At 40.1% G+C, this 15,445-nt stretch overlaps 1 protein-coding gene across 2 annotated transcripts in view; it reads right to left on the bottom strand.

The window, feature by feature from the left end:
• Nucleotides 1–452: 452 nt before the first annotated feature.
• Nucleotides 453–15,445, bottom strand: part of SUMF1 (sulfatase modifying factor 1) — a 93,797-nt gene continuing 78,804 nt past the window's right edge. For both annotated transcript variants that reach the window (XM_044934352.1, XM_044934351.1), the window contains one exon: nt 453–1,558. In XM_044934352.1, coding sequence (XP_044790287.1) covers nt 1,448–1,558 — 111 coding nt within the window. In that variant the 3' untranslated portion in view covers nt 453–1,447. The remainder of the gene's footprint in view (nt 1,559–15,445) is intronic.

The following is a 15,445-nucleotide window of genomic DNA, read 5'->3' as shown; positions in this document are numbered from 1 at the left end:
GATAGACTAGAAATGAATTTGAGGTCTTCAAAGAATGGGGCATCAGGCTGGGATCCTGATGACAGAGATCTCTGGTTGGAAGCCATCACTGTGAAACATGGTGCTTTCCCTGCCTGTGAAGCACCTGTCAGTTTTTACAGGATGGAGTCACTGTACTTTGGAGTCAAAGTCACTTGACTTTGTCTCATCCACTGAGGATGAAGAAGCAAGGTCATAATGAGGTTTCTGGCATAATGCAGCCTTGTGTTTTGGAATAAACACTCCCACAAATTATTCCCATATCAAAGTTACCAAGCAGCTAATCGATGTGAAAGTTCTAGCAAACAAAACACATGTATATCTAAAAAACTTTTTACATAAAAAACATGTACATCTCACATAGCACAAAGTCATTTTTTAAAAAGAAGACATTAATAGAGTGAAATAGAAAAGGAACCAATGAGAGGGAAGGCTGATTTAGCAGATACCAGTTTATTCGACATAGTGCATGATCCAAAGCATGGGATACTCCACAGACAACAGGATTTCCTACTTCCCTATTACAAAATACTAGATACCTTGAAAATAGTTGATTCAAGGCTCCTGCTCCTTTTGTCCTACATCTAGAATTAAACAGGCTTCTCTGTGTGGCACACAGTTCACATTCACCGAAGGCTTTGGGGAGAGGGGGAAAATAGGGCTTACAGCTGCCCCCCAAACCAAAGGCACTTAATGTTAAAAGATAAAGCACAGTAGAGTCACCCCACAGACATTCCTGCGTGTTCCGATGGCTGAACTTGAGTGTGCCATCGCTGGCCCAAGTGGGATTCGTCATAACAATGTAAAGACACTGATTTCCTCGAAAAAGCAAAGTGCAGTATGAATATAAAGACTCATCCCCACCACCCCACCCCATTCTTTTCTGAAAATAATACATAAGAGAACAACTATTTTACATGATTAGTATCACCCAAGGTTCACAAATGGGGAAAATATAGCTAAAAAATCATCTGTCATAAATTCTCACTATGAAATCACAATAGAATCTAATATATCCAGAGGATCTGCGAGTCGGCAGTGAGCCTCAGACATCATGCTGTGCATCCCCTCACTGGACAGATGAACTCACTGAGGCCCAGGAAGGTCAAGAGTGGGACCCTGGGGTCTATCCAAATGGGCAGACCCTGGGTAGAACACAGGCCTCCTGAAGCCTAGCTCAGGATGCCCTCCACCTCCTTCCTCTTTAAAACACTCTCAAAAGTAAAACATGAAACACATCACACAATAAAGCGCACATGCTGATGCAGGTCAGCGATTTGGTCTTGCCATATGGTTCCTTTGGCCACTGGGCAGGTATGTGACCCACCTTGGGGTGGGAATTCTTCACAGCAGGTTGTTCAGCCTTCTGAGGGAAGCCGCGTGCAGAGTAGACACGACTTCTCGGGTTCGGGAAGGCTCTTTTTGGCTCTTAGCCTGTGGTGGGCAGGTGGTCAGCTGCACAACGGAATCCCAGATTCGAAGCAGAGCTGTCAGGTGTGTTCTGGCTTCGAGCAGCACAGCGATACCTGTAGCAATAGGACTTTGCAGAGAGAACCAGACAGGTGAGTGCTCTTGGACTCGAGATTGAAGGCTCTCAACTGTCAGATTCATGTGGTAACCAAGTACCAGCTATGGAGAGTTATGCCAACTTGTAAACAGTGCCTCGCCTATAGGCACCCACCCCATGCACATGGAATATGTAGGTTTCAAAAAAGGTACCACATTTAGAGCTCACCAATGTCCTTTACATTATAAACTTGACACAAATATAATACAAAGATGTTGCTGTCAACATTACTTAGAATAGTCAAAAACCATGAAACAAGTACTGGTTACTTAAGTTGTGGCACATCCAGAAGTTGGACTAGTAAGTAGCCACTCAAAGGCATGTTTTCATGGAACATTTAATGACACAGGAATGTCTCAGGATACAATGTTACATGAAAAAGTTAGGATACGAAACCTTATATGTAGTGTGATCTCAATCTAGATCATCATGTATGCCAAAGAAAAACAGATTGAAAGATTCAAAATGCACCAGAATCTGAATGGTGTCTGTGTGAGTCACTCAGTCGTGTCCGACTCTTTGAGATTCTGTGGACTGTAGCCTGCCAGGCTTCTCTGTCCATGGGATTCTCTAGGCAAGAATACTGGAGTGGGTTATCATTTCCTTCTTCAGGGGTTCTTCTCAACCCAGGAATTGAATCTGGGTCTCCTGCCTTGCAGGCAGGTTCTTTACTGACTGAGCTATGAGGGAAGCCTTCAGGCAGTGGAGTTTTAAATTTCTGATAATAAGTATTACTTTTATAATTTGAAAAGTTATCTTTACATTTAGAATAGTATTTGCCATGAAACCAAGTAATAAAGCTAAATGGCAAGTAAGACAATATTAATTAAGAACAACATTAAGATACTACTTAATATACAGCAAGTTGGCAAAAATTAAATTGCAAACCCAGGAACATCAAGAGTAGGAAACGCTGTGAAAAACACTTTTCTTAACACATTGCTTTTGGTGTTTAAATCACAATAACTCATAAAGCTATATATTTTTGTGTGGGGGATTTGTTTTGTATTGTTTTATAAGCACAGACTATGATATATATATACATACACACAAACACATACAGACATCAAGTTCTCCAAGCACAGTTCAAGGCACCTTCATCACATATCTTTATTCACATTTGATTATACTAGCACAGAGGAACTAAATGAGTTACCCTAGATGACACATTTGTTCAAAGAAGTAGAATTCAAACCCAGATCTAACTGTGGTATACTTGCTTCCCTAGCAAGATGGAAATGTATCACATCTCATGCTTCTTTCCCACCCCTGATAAATTCTCCTGCATGTGCACAGATACTCACAAATAAGAAAGCCTAACATATTCCTGGCCACCTACTAGATATTCAGTGAATAACCACAAGATGAGTTGATTTAAACACTTCAAAAACTTCCATCTTCCAAAAATAACCATGCAAGGAACTCTTAGGTCCAAAGATTATGCTTTAATCCAAAATAACAGAGAATGAAAATAAACTAGGTACCCAATGTTTGAAAAGCATCAACTCTGAGTGAACCCTGTGAAATTAAAGTCCCTGCTGCTGGTTAAAGAAACTGAGCAAACAATCATTTAGTGTATACTCTGGAACTCATGAAGGAGAGATAATTTGTGGAGGGGAAAATAGGTCAGCATGACAGAAGTGGTTCCCGACCCCCTTAATTCTTATTATTCTCCTTTCTCTCACAAAAGTTGAATGTTTCTAATCTTCATAAAAATTATCTCTAAAAGCTGACAAAGAAATTGGAGCACTTCTCTGGAGCACTTCTACCACAGAAAGAAAGAAAAAAAAAGACATGCTTTTCTTTTATAGATAGTGAAACAATAGCAACCAATTTTCTCATTTTCCCCACCACCAGCGAGGAATATAACACTATTACCAATATTCAGGCAGGCAGAGGGACAATGAATAAAAAGTATGCTTGAAATAATGAAAAAATTGATGGCACCTGCTACGACCTGTGACTGGGATGCAATGGAGGCTCCAAACTGACTAGAGGTGACCATGCAGGAAGACACAGCAGAAGCTCTGGTATATGCAGGGCTTACTCTTTGGGCTGCTGTGAAGCAAAAGCTTTGGGATTTCTAGAATCAAGATCCTGTGGATAATGCAGGGCCCCATGCTACCACTGTCTGTGGTGGATTCCACACTGAAGCAAGAATGCAGTTCAGGGGGAGGCAGTCATGTTCCGAAACTGTACCACACATGACAAAAAAAACCAGTCAAGCGTCTCCTGAGCCTTCAGCGTATACTGTCTGGCTGGAGCTCACAGGCTAGTTGAGGAAACAATGATTACACATCTAAAAGACAAAACAGGCTGGGGTTAAAAGAATCTGGGGCTATTACTAACTCAGGGGAAGAAATGGTTGCTTGTGGATGTCTATGTTTTTAGGAATGATTTTTGGAAAGCAGAACTTGGTCAGAGTGGGACTTATCTGAGGTCTTCTGACCTGGGCTTCCCAAGTGGCTCAGTGATAAAGGACCTGTCTGCCAATGCAGGAGAGGCAGGTTCGATCCCTGAGTCAGGAAGATCCCTTGGAGAAGGAAATGGCAATTCACTCCAGTATTCTTGCCTTATAAATCCCATGGACAGAGGAGCCTGTCAGGCTATAGTCCAGGGGTTGCAAAAGAGTTGGACACGACTTAGTGACTAAATAATAACAACTTCTGACTTGAGGATATAGAAGAATACCTGGAGAACTCATTTAAATATCTGTTTCCAGGTCACAAACACAGAGATTCCAATTCAGTAAGACTGGTCTGGGGTCCAGGAACCTGCATTTCTAACCAGCCTGTGGGTGCTGTTCATGCTATCGGCCCATGAGCTACAGATTAAGTAGCACTGATTTACAGGACTTAGAAAGGAGGAAAGAAGGTATATTAAGTGGAGAAAACAATGATGTCAGAGGCATGAAAATGGAAAAATTCAGGTAAGTGAAAAGAACAGCAAAGCCATAGGCTGATGGCATCAGAGCACAGTTTATTTATTCATTAAATATTTGACAGTTTACCACACGCTAGATGCTATTATAGGCAAGAGGGATACAATGCAGAACAAGACAGTTCAGTTCAGTTCAGTCGCTCAGTTGTGTCTGACTCGTTGCAACCTCATGGACTACAGCACGCCAGGCTTCCCTGTTCATCACCAACTCCTGGAGTTTACTCAAATTCATGTCCATCAACTTGGTGATGCCATACAACCATCTCATCCCCTGTTGTCCACTTTCCCTCCTGCCTTCAATCTTTCCCAGCATCAGGGTCTTTTCAAATGAGTTACCTCTTTGCATCAGGTAGCCAAAGTACTGGAGTTTCAGCTTCAACATCAGTTCTTCCAATGAACACTCAGGACTGATCTCTTTTAGGATGGACTGGTTGGATCTCCTTGCAGTCCAAGGGACTCTCAAGAGTTTTCTCTAACGCCACAGTTCAAAAGCATCAATTCTTCGGTACTCATTCTAGTCCAACTCTCACATCTGTACATGACTACTGGAAAAACCATAGCCTTGACTAGACGGACCTTTGTAGGCAAAGTAATGTCTCTGCTTTTTAATATGCTGTCTAGGTTGGTCAAAACTTTCCTTCCAAGGAGTAAGTGTCTTTTAATTTCATGGCTGCAGTCACCATCTGCAATGATTTTGGAGCCCCCAAAAAAGTCTGCCACTGTTTCCCCATCTATCTGCCATGAAGTGATGGGACCAGATGCCATGATCTAAGTTTTCTGAATGTTGAGGTTAAGCCAACTTTTTCACTTTCCTCTTTCACTTTCATCAAGAGGCTCTTTAGTTCTTCTTCACTTTCTGCCATAAGGATGGTGTCATCTGCATATCTGAGGTTATCGATATTTCTCCCAGCAATCTTGATTACGGCTTGTGCTTCATTCAGCCCAGCGTTTCTCACAATGTACTCTGCATATATGTTAGATGAGCACAGTGACAATAAACAGCCTTGAAGTACCCCTTTTCCTATTTGGAACCAGTCTGTTGTTCCATGTCCAGTTCTAACTGTTGCTTCCTGACCTGCATATTGGTTTCTCAAGAGGCAGGTCAGGTGGTCTGGTATTCCCATCTCTCTTAGAATTTTCCACAGTTTATTTGTGATCCACATAGTCAAAGGCTTTGGCATAGTCAATAAAGCAGAAATAGATGTTTTCTGGAACTCTCCTGCTTTTTCGATGATCCAGCAGATGTTGGCAATTTGATCTCTGGTTCCTCTGCTTTTTCTAAATCCAGCTTGGACATATGGAAGTTCACGGTTCATGTACTGTTCAAGCATGGCTTGGAGAATTTTGAGCATTACTTTACTAGCATGGGAGATGAGTGCAATTGTGTGGTAGTTTGAGCATTCTTTGGCATTGCCTTTCTTAGGGACTGGAATGAAAACTGACCTTTCCTAGTCCTGTGGCCATGCTGAGTTTTCCAGATTTGCTGACATATTGAGTGCAGCACTTTCACAGCATCATCTTTTAGGATCTGAAATAGCTCAACTGGAATTCCATCACCTCCACTTTGTTCATAGTGATGCTTCCTAAGGCCCACTTGACTTCACATTCCAGGATGTCTGGCTCTAGGTGAATGACCACACCATTGTGGTTATCTGGGTCATGAAGATCTTTTTTGTATAGTTCTTCTGTGTATTCTTGCCACCTCTTCTTAATATCTTCTGCTTCTGTTAGGTCCCTACCATTTCTGTCCTTTATTGAGCCCATCTTTGCATGAAATGTTCCCCTGGTATCTCTAATTTTCTTGAAGAGATCTGTAGTCTTTCCCGTTCTATTGTTTTCCTCTATTTCTTTGCACTGATCACTGAGGAAGGCTTTCTTATCTCTCCTTGCTATTCTTTGGAACTCGGCATTCAGATGCTTATATCTTTCCTTTTCTCCTTTGCTTTGGCTTCTCTTCTTTTCACAGCTATTTGTAAGGCCTCTTCAGACAACCATTTTGCTTTTTTGCATTTCTTTTTCTTGGGGATGGTCTTGCTCCCTGTCTCCTGTACAATGTCACAAATCTCTGTCCATAGTTCTTCAGGCACTCTGTCTATCAGATCTAGTCCCTTGAATCTATTTCTCACTTCCACTGTAAAATTGTTAAGGATTTGATTTAGGTCATACCTGAATGGTCTAGTGGTTTTCCCTACTTTCTTCAATTTAACTCTGAATTTGGCAATAAGGAGTTCATGATCTGAGCCACGAAATCTCAGCCAAGTCAGCTGCCGGTCTTCTTTTTGCTGACTGTAGAGAGCTTCTCCATCTTTGGCTGCAAAGAATATAATCAATCTGATTTTGGTATTGATCATCTGGTGATGTCCATGTGTTGAGTCTTCTCTTGTGTTGTTGGAAGAGGGTGTTTGCTATGACCAGTGCATTCTCTTGGCAGAACTCTGTTAGCCTTTCCCCTGCTTAATTCTGTACTCCAAGGCCAAATTTGCCTGTTACTCCAGGTAGGTCTTGACTTCCTACTTTTGCATTCCAGTCCCCTATAATGAAAAGGACATCTTTGGCTTCTTCAGCATTACTGGACAGGGCACTGACTTGGATTACCATTAATATTGAATGGTTGTCCTTTTAAACGAACAGAGATCATTCTGTTGTTTTTGAGACTCCATCCAAGTATTGCATTTCAGACTCTTTTGTTTACTATGAGGGCTACACCATTTCTTCTAAGGTATTCTTGCCCACAGTAGTAGATATAATGGTCATCTGAGTTAATTCAAGTCCATTTCAGTTTGCTGATTCTTAAAATGTTGAAGTTCACTCTTGCCATCTCCTGTTTGATCACTTCCAATTTGCCTTGATTCATGGACCTAGCATTCCAGGTTCCTATGCAGTATTGCTCTTCATAGCATCAGACCTTGCTTCCACCACCAGTCACATCCACAACTGGGTGTTGTTATTGCTTTGGCTCCATCCCTTCATTCTTTCTGGAGTTATTTTTTCATTCATCTCCAGTAGCATATTGGGCACCTCCCGACCTGGGGAGTTTATCTTTCAGTGTCCTATCTTTTTGCCTTTTCATACTGTTCATGGGGTTCTCAAGGCAGGAATACTGAAGTGGTTTGCCATTTCCTTCTACAATAGACCACATTTTGTCAGCACTCTCCATCATGACCCATCCATCTTGGGTGGCCCTACACGGCATGGCCCATAGTTTCACTGAGTTAGACAAGGCTGTGGTCCATGTGATTAGATTGGTTAGTTTTCTGTGACTGTGGTTTTCAGTCTGTCTGCACTCTGATGGAGAAGGATAGAGGCTTATTATTGAAGCTTCCTGATGGGATAGACTGACTGAGAGGGATACTGGGTCTTGTTCTGATGGGCGGGGCCATGTTCAGTAAATCTTTAATCCAATTTTCTGTTGATAATGTACCTGTTATCATGAAGCTGACTTATATTCAGTTCAGTTCACTCGCTTAGTCATGTCCGACTCTTTGAGACCCCATGAATCGCAGCAGGCTAGGCCTCCCTGTCCATCACCAACTCCCGGAGTTCACTCAGACTCACGTCCATCCAGTCAGGGATGCCATCCAGCCATCTCATCCTCTGTCATCCACTTCTCCTCCTGCCCCCAATCCCTCCCGGCATCAGTCTTTCCCAATGAGTCAACTCTTCACATGAGGTGGCCAAAGTACTGGAGTTTCAGCTTTAGCATCATTCCTTCCAAAGAAATCCCAGGGCTGATCTCCTTCAGAATGGACTGGTTGGATCTCCTTGCAGTCCAAGAGACTCTCAAGAGTCTTCTCCAACACCACAGTTCAAAAGCATCAATTATTTGGCACTCAGCCTTCTTCACAGTCCAACTCTCACATCCATACACGACCACAGGAAAAACCATAGCCTTAAGTAGACGGATCTTTGTGGGCAAAGTAATGTCTCTGCTTTTGAATATGCTGTCTAGGTTGGTCATAACTTTCCTTCCAAGGAGTAAGCGTCTTTTAATTTCATGGCTGCAGTCACCATCTGTAGTGATTTTGGAGTCAAAAAAATAAAGTCTGGCACTGTTTCCCCATCTATTTCCCATGAAGTGATGGGACCGGATGCCATGATCTTCATTTTCTGAATGTAGAGCTTTAAGCCAAATTTTCACTCTCCACTTTCACTTATATTCAACAGAGAGTAAATAGTCAGACAATAAATAAATCGATAAATTCAAGAGTGTTTCTGGCAGCGGTCAGCTTGAAAGAAAGTTAAATAGGGAGAGAGGACTAGGCATGACTAGGTGCTACTTAGATAAGGTGGCCTGAGAAGGTCCCTCTGAGGAGGCACGATGGGCGCTAAGCCGCCTAGAGATTTACAGAATGAGAATTCCAACGACTGGTACAGAGAGGAAAAATGATAAAAAGCAGGAAGCACGGGTGGGTAAATAGGATGGAGTTACTTTAAAGGCAGTCTTCTAACCAGAAAGAGGTTGGGCTTGACACAGATGAGAACTGTGACATTTTGCTGATTTACCCACCCAAAAAGGCAAAATTCAAGACTCATTAGCTATTTAACCTTAGGCAAAGCTTTTCTAAATCTGCTCCATTGATAAAATGGGTCTGCTGCTGCTGCTGCTGCTAAGTCACTTCAGTCGTGTCCAACTCTGTGCGACCCCACAGACATAGGCCCACCAGGCTCCCCCGTCCCTGGGATTCTCCAGGCAAGAACACTGGAGTGGGTTGCCATTTCCTTCTCCAATGCATGAAAGTGAAAAGAGAAAGTGAAGTCGCTCAGTCATGTCCGACTCTTAGCAACCCCATGGACTGCAGCCTACCAGGCTCCTCTGTCCATGGGATTTTCCAGGCAAGAGTACTGTAGTGGGTTGCCATTGCCTTCTCCAAAATGGGTCTACTAATGGGATAATGTCAAAATGCTTCATCTTATCTTTACATGAAAAAGTTAAGTAGTAGACGTGGAGATTATTTTAACTGTTACTTTATAATGAACCCAATGCTGTTAATTAAAGGAACTCACTTTGCCTGTCTTATCTGACTTCTTTGGGTTAACCCACTTCCTAACTAAAACAAAAGCACTCATTAGCTTTCCTGTAGGCCTTAGATATCTTATGTTGTAAAGATGAAAATTCTCTTGCCAGCATCTGAACAGTTATGTATTTGCTGGGCTTCCCTGGTAGCTCAAATGAAAAAGAATCTGCCTGCAATGCAAGAGACTCGGATTCAACTCCTGGGTCAGGAAGACCCCCTGGAGAAGGGAATGGAAACGCACTCCAGTATTCTTGCTTGGAAAATTCCATGAACAGAGGAACTGGCAGGCTACAGTCCATGGGGTCACAAGGAGTCGGACTGAGCGACTTTTACTTTACTTTTTCGGCTCCTCCAGTGACTCAGCAGTAAAGAATCCGCCTGCAATGCAGGAGGCACAGGAGACATGGGTTAAATCCCTAGGTTGGGAAGATGCCCTGGAGAAGGGCATGGCAATCCACACCAGTATTCTTGCTTGGAGAATCCCTTGGACCAAGGAGCCTGGTGGGCTACAGTCCATAGGGTTCCAAAGAATTGGACATGACTGCAGCAACTTAGCATGCATGCATTTGATACATAAATAGGAAAATTATTTGCTATATAAATGGGAAAGGTGAGGCACTATCTCTGGCGACAAGCATTAGGGTTCAGGTTAGGGTTAGGTCTTTGTTGAATGGCACAGTTCTATATGTAACTTATCTCTCAGATTATATGACAAATTATTTTAAAATTAGGTGTTCATATGCCACAAAATACAGGCTGTAGCAACTGTAACAAAGTGTGCTTGCCTGGAACACTGTGGTCAGAAAAGACACTTATGATGTATAAGAGATTTTGCTTATAGCCATACTTGAAGACCCTGGTACATACAGCATAATTCCATTTGGGGAAGAAAAATTAAAACTGCACCAAAAAGTTGAGTAGAATACTATCAATATACTCTTTAAAAAGCAAGGTAAATTATTTTTTTCATTTTTATGTTTATTATTTATTTTCTAATTTTTATGGAAAGAAAATGTTTTGCTTACATAACAAAAAAAGCTTAAAATAAGTGATAAAAAGAGCTACTCTTTCACTGGATCACAGCAATACCTAAACTCTTCCATTTACCTAAATGATAACGAACTAAACCCTACAAAGCAAGTCTTACTACAAGTTACTGTTGAAAAGGTCAGGACGATCACATGAGACAACAGTCAATTCACATTATCATTGCATTTTAAATGTATTCATTCACTCAGCAAACACTTATTAATATAAGTACTTCATTTTAAATTCCAATAATGGACAACTAATGAAATACATAATTAAAGAGGAAAATGGCCTGATTTCATATGTCCTCATTGCTCTTTCTTTTTTTCCAACTCTACTTTTAGCACCAAAAATGGTTATTAATGATGTTAGGACTTTGAGTGGCTAAAATATAGGTCATTTTATTAATTAAGAACAGAGGTAGTGGTGAGGACCTGTTTTAGCCCCATTTCATCAAAATAGCTAATTACTGTGTGGAATTGATCTGGATAGCTGCACTCAGCACGTGAGCCTGGATTCAAGAACAATCCATTTAAGATAATGGCTTACTAGCCTTGGGGCACTGGAGTCAAGTGGGATGGCAACATGGCTTTCATGAGAGGAAGAGGTTTAGGTATAAAGAATAGTTTTGAGGTATCTGTAGCTCATTAGGAAAAAAATGGTTATAGAAAAATGACACAGTAGAACCCAGGTCTCTCAATTTCCCATCCACTGCCCTTGTCAATACACTTGATCAACTCCTTTTGCTAGTAATCTTGGTGTAAAATGGTGGGGTTGTGGAGGCAGCAAGTAAGAATTTCCTCAATGTTGTGGGTTGGGCTAAAGATGTCATGGGAATTAATCTAACAACTTCAAAAACAACTAATATTTCTTGAGTACTTACTATGTGAACTGTTCTAAAATCTTCACATGTATTAAGTGACTTAATCCTTCTAATAACCCTGCTGCTGCTGCTGCTAAGTCGCTTCAGTCGTGTCCGACTCTGTGCGATTCCATAGATGGAAGCCAACCAGGCTCCCCCATCCCTGGGATTCTCCAGGCAAGAGTACAGGAGTGGGCTGCCATTTCCTTCTCCAATGCATGAAAGTGAAAAGTGAAAGTGAAGTCGCTCAGCCGTGTCCGACTCTTAGCGACCCCATGGACTGCAGCCTACCAGGCTCTGCCACCCACAGGATTTTCCAGGCAAGAGTACTGGAGTGGGTTGCCATTGCCTTCTCCCTAATAACCCTGAGGTAGGTATTATTATACGTGCATCATATATACAAGGAAAAAATGAGGCACAAGTATGGCAATGGTGTTCCTAAGATCACATGGCTTATAATCATGAATCTAGGATTATAGCTTTTTCAATCCCATTCTAGAATCTGTGCTCTTAACACCATGTTGACTCACAGTTGTTCTTTCTGTGCTCTCTTACCTTACTGAAGCCATACTTTGGACGGACTCTCAAAAAATCAGAAATAATCATCAGTGACTTACTTTAGTCATGCAGACTGCCCCTGATAATGATCAAAAATAAGTCACCTTCTAATTAAGGTGATTTTTTTTGCAAAATGAATTAACCATTCTTCTTTTTATTGATTTTCTTTCTTTTACTGATTTTCACCTTTGCCATAAGAATTATTTCCAGAATTCTGCCTATCTAGTTAGTAGTTCTTTTGCTGGTTCTTTATTCAGAAGAGAAGATGGAGGGGAGACAATCTTAATAAAGATGATGATTAAGAATGGTGGCGCTGTTTGGAAATAATTATGTCCTCCAAGTTCTTATGTATGAAGCCCTAACCCCTGGTACCTCAGAATGTGACTGTTTGGAAGTGGGACTTTAAGGTGATAATTACATTAAAAGTAAGCTGTTAGGATGGGCCTTCATTCAATCTCAGTGGCATTCTTGTAAGAAGAGGAGATTGGGAGAGAAGAGCCCTGCGTGCAGGGAGGAGAGACCTTGCAAGAACACAGACAGAAGGCTGCCATCTTTGAACCAAGGAGTGAGACCTCAAGAAAACAGATTGGTAACACCTGAATCTTGGACTTCTAGCCTCCAGAACTGTGAGAACATAAATTTTTGTTGTTTTAAAAAAAAAAAAAAAAAACAAAGAATGATGGTATTAGCAGCAACTAACTTACTGAGTCTTTACCATGAGCTAGGCATGTGTGCCTATACTTTTGTTCGGTACATTTGTTCCTCATAAAAACCTTATAGTAGCTGCAATTATGATGCACATTTTACATATGTGAAAACTGAGACTTAGAAAGGTTAAGTAATTTGTTTAAAGTTACAGGTAAAGACTAGCAAAGAGAAGTTACAGAATTCCAACCCAGATCTAATTCTAGACTCCACAGTTTAATGCACTTCCTATACCTAGTGGCAGTTAAAGCTGTCACTCTTAACCTAGTGGAAAGAAGCAGCACTCTGAAAGTAATTCACAATCAACACTGTGCTATTTCCTTGACCTCATCAAAATAACCAGACTGAGGTTACATACCTACATCATTTACAATTAATTTGACTGAGATCCTAGAGGTGCCACTTCTCTCTGGAAAATCTTGTGGTTCCCACTCAGTTATTCTCTCTGCTATTCTCTCTTCTAGAACACTCTCTCCACCCCTCTGATCCTGACTAAATTAAAACTTATCCTTCAGGGTGACTAAGAAAAGTTACAGATGTGTAATATAAACTCTAAATCAACCACAAAAATTTTAAAACAAAGCTAATAAGCCAAAGAAGAGACAATGAAGTGATTAAAAAACTTAATCCAAAAAAGTTTAAAAAACAAGAGAGAGAGCAAATGGAAAAGAACAGATGAGACAAAGAGAAAAACAAATCTCAAGATGGCAAATTTAAACCCAACCATAACAATAATAATGTTAAATGTAAATGGTCTAAACAGCAAGTGCAAATGCAAAGATTATGTGAATAAATTCATTAATTCAGATGAAATGGATAAATTCCTTGAAAGACACAAACTCCCAAAGATTAATCAATAACAAACAAATAAATTCACCATATTAACAGACTAAAAAACAAAAACCACATAAACATCTCAATAGCTTCAAAGAAACATCTGGCAGAATCCACATCCATTTCTGCTAAAAATTCTCAAAAATCTAAGACTAGAAGGAAAGTTGCTCAAGCTGGTAAAGGGCAGCTTTGAAAACACTATAGCTTATATCATAGCTAATTCTGAAAAGCTGAATGTCTTTCCTCTAAGATCAAAAATTAGGTAAGACTGTTTGTACTTATCACTCCTATTCAACAATATACTGGAGGTTCTAGCCAGAGAGAAATACAGCAAGAGAAAGTAATAAAAGATATCCAAATTAAAAAGGAAGAAGTAAAACTGTCTATACTCCCAATTGGTATAACCATTTATGTAGAAAATACAATAGAATCTACAAAAACATTACTAATACAAATGAGTTTAACAAGGCTACACAACACAAATATACAAAAATCAACTCTGCCATGTAACTGTATTTATTAAAAACATGTATTAGGTTAAAAGATATTTTAAAAGCATAAACTAAGAAGCTTATAAAAATTTAAAACATTTAAAATAAGCAAGCAAAATGAAATGGTAAAATAGGCACATTTATATGTATGGCACTGGAATATTTTGGTGTTCATACTTGAAATGTGTTTTACAAGTTTCATTTGCTCCACTTATCTGTGAAGAAAAAATCTTCTGGTCCTCAATTCTTATAGAGTAAATGGATTATCAATTAAGAAAAGTGCCATATGTCAGAGACATAACTGGTGGCAACTAGAGTTTTGAACTACTGCTGTGCGAAAAGAGATTCACCTGTTTTTCATGGAAGTCTGGTTCCCCAGCAAGAGGATTCAGATACACCTGCGGTAACAGCTTGAATCAGAGAAAAAGAAAATCTGGGACTACAGACAGATGGGTATATGAACATTTTAAACTACTCGAATGGCCTAGGGCAATGCTTTTAATTTAAAATTAAAATTAGAATTTTAAAGATAAATTTGTCTACATCTTGTTATAAAGGTAGGTGTAAAGCATAGTTTGAGTCAACTCTATGAAATTCCATCTAAATGATTATATTAAAAATTCTAAGAAAGGAAGAAGGCACACATACCTATGAACTCTCTCATACACATAATTTAAACAGAGTCTTTTTAGGCCAGTGGTTCCCAAACTTTGATATATGTTATGATCACCTCGAGAGCTTTAAAATCCTGATGCCCAGGTCATAATACAGAAAAATCAAATCAGGATGAGGTGAGTGAGGAAACAGGCGTCAGTACCTTTTATAGATCCCAGATGATTCTAATGTTCAATAAAGTTTGAGAACCATTATTTTAAGGCAAAGTTTGACAATGCCTCCATTATCAAATTAATAACTTAATTTGGAGCCATTACAGGGTATTTTAAGTCTCTAACTGCCTAGACTGACTGAATTATCATAGGATGCTTCTTGGAGGAACAATCTGCGAAATGCCATCTTTGCATAGGGATAGAAAGACAGAAGTTGAAGTGCTGGAGACACTAAAAATACATGATTTAAAGAAAAAAAGGGAGAGGCGTGCTATTCAATTTCTGAACTCCTTAAAAAAGGCTACTCATGAAACACTGAGTCACTTCTACTAGCCAAGAACAACTGTCTCTGACACTGACATTACAGCCCAAAGAGAAAAAGCATTCTCTGAGATTAATCTTTATTCTACAAAGCACATTCTATATCCCAAGAACACTTGGGATATTTCCATTTTGATATACCACTATCTACCCTCCATCTATAATCCTTACCTTAATAGCAATAGAGAAGCCAAAAAAATATCTGAAGCCTCAAATAAATTAAGGGTGTGGTTCCAGACTTCCATGATGGAAAAGGTATACAGTCCACCCAGATTCGT

This window comes from Bubalus bubalis, chromosome 21, assembly GCF_019923935.1.
Source record: "Bubalus bubalis isolate 160015118507 breed Murrah chromosome 21, NDDB_SH_1, whole genome shotgun sequence".
NCBI lineage: Eukaryota > Metazoa > Chordata > Mammalia > Artiodactyla > Bovidae > Bubalus > Bubalus bubalis.
This window is presented reverse-complemented; position numbering and strand designations above follow the sequence as displayed.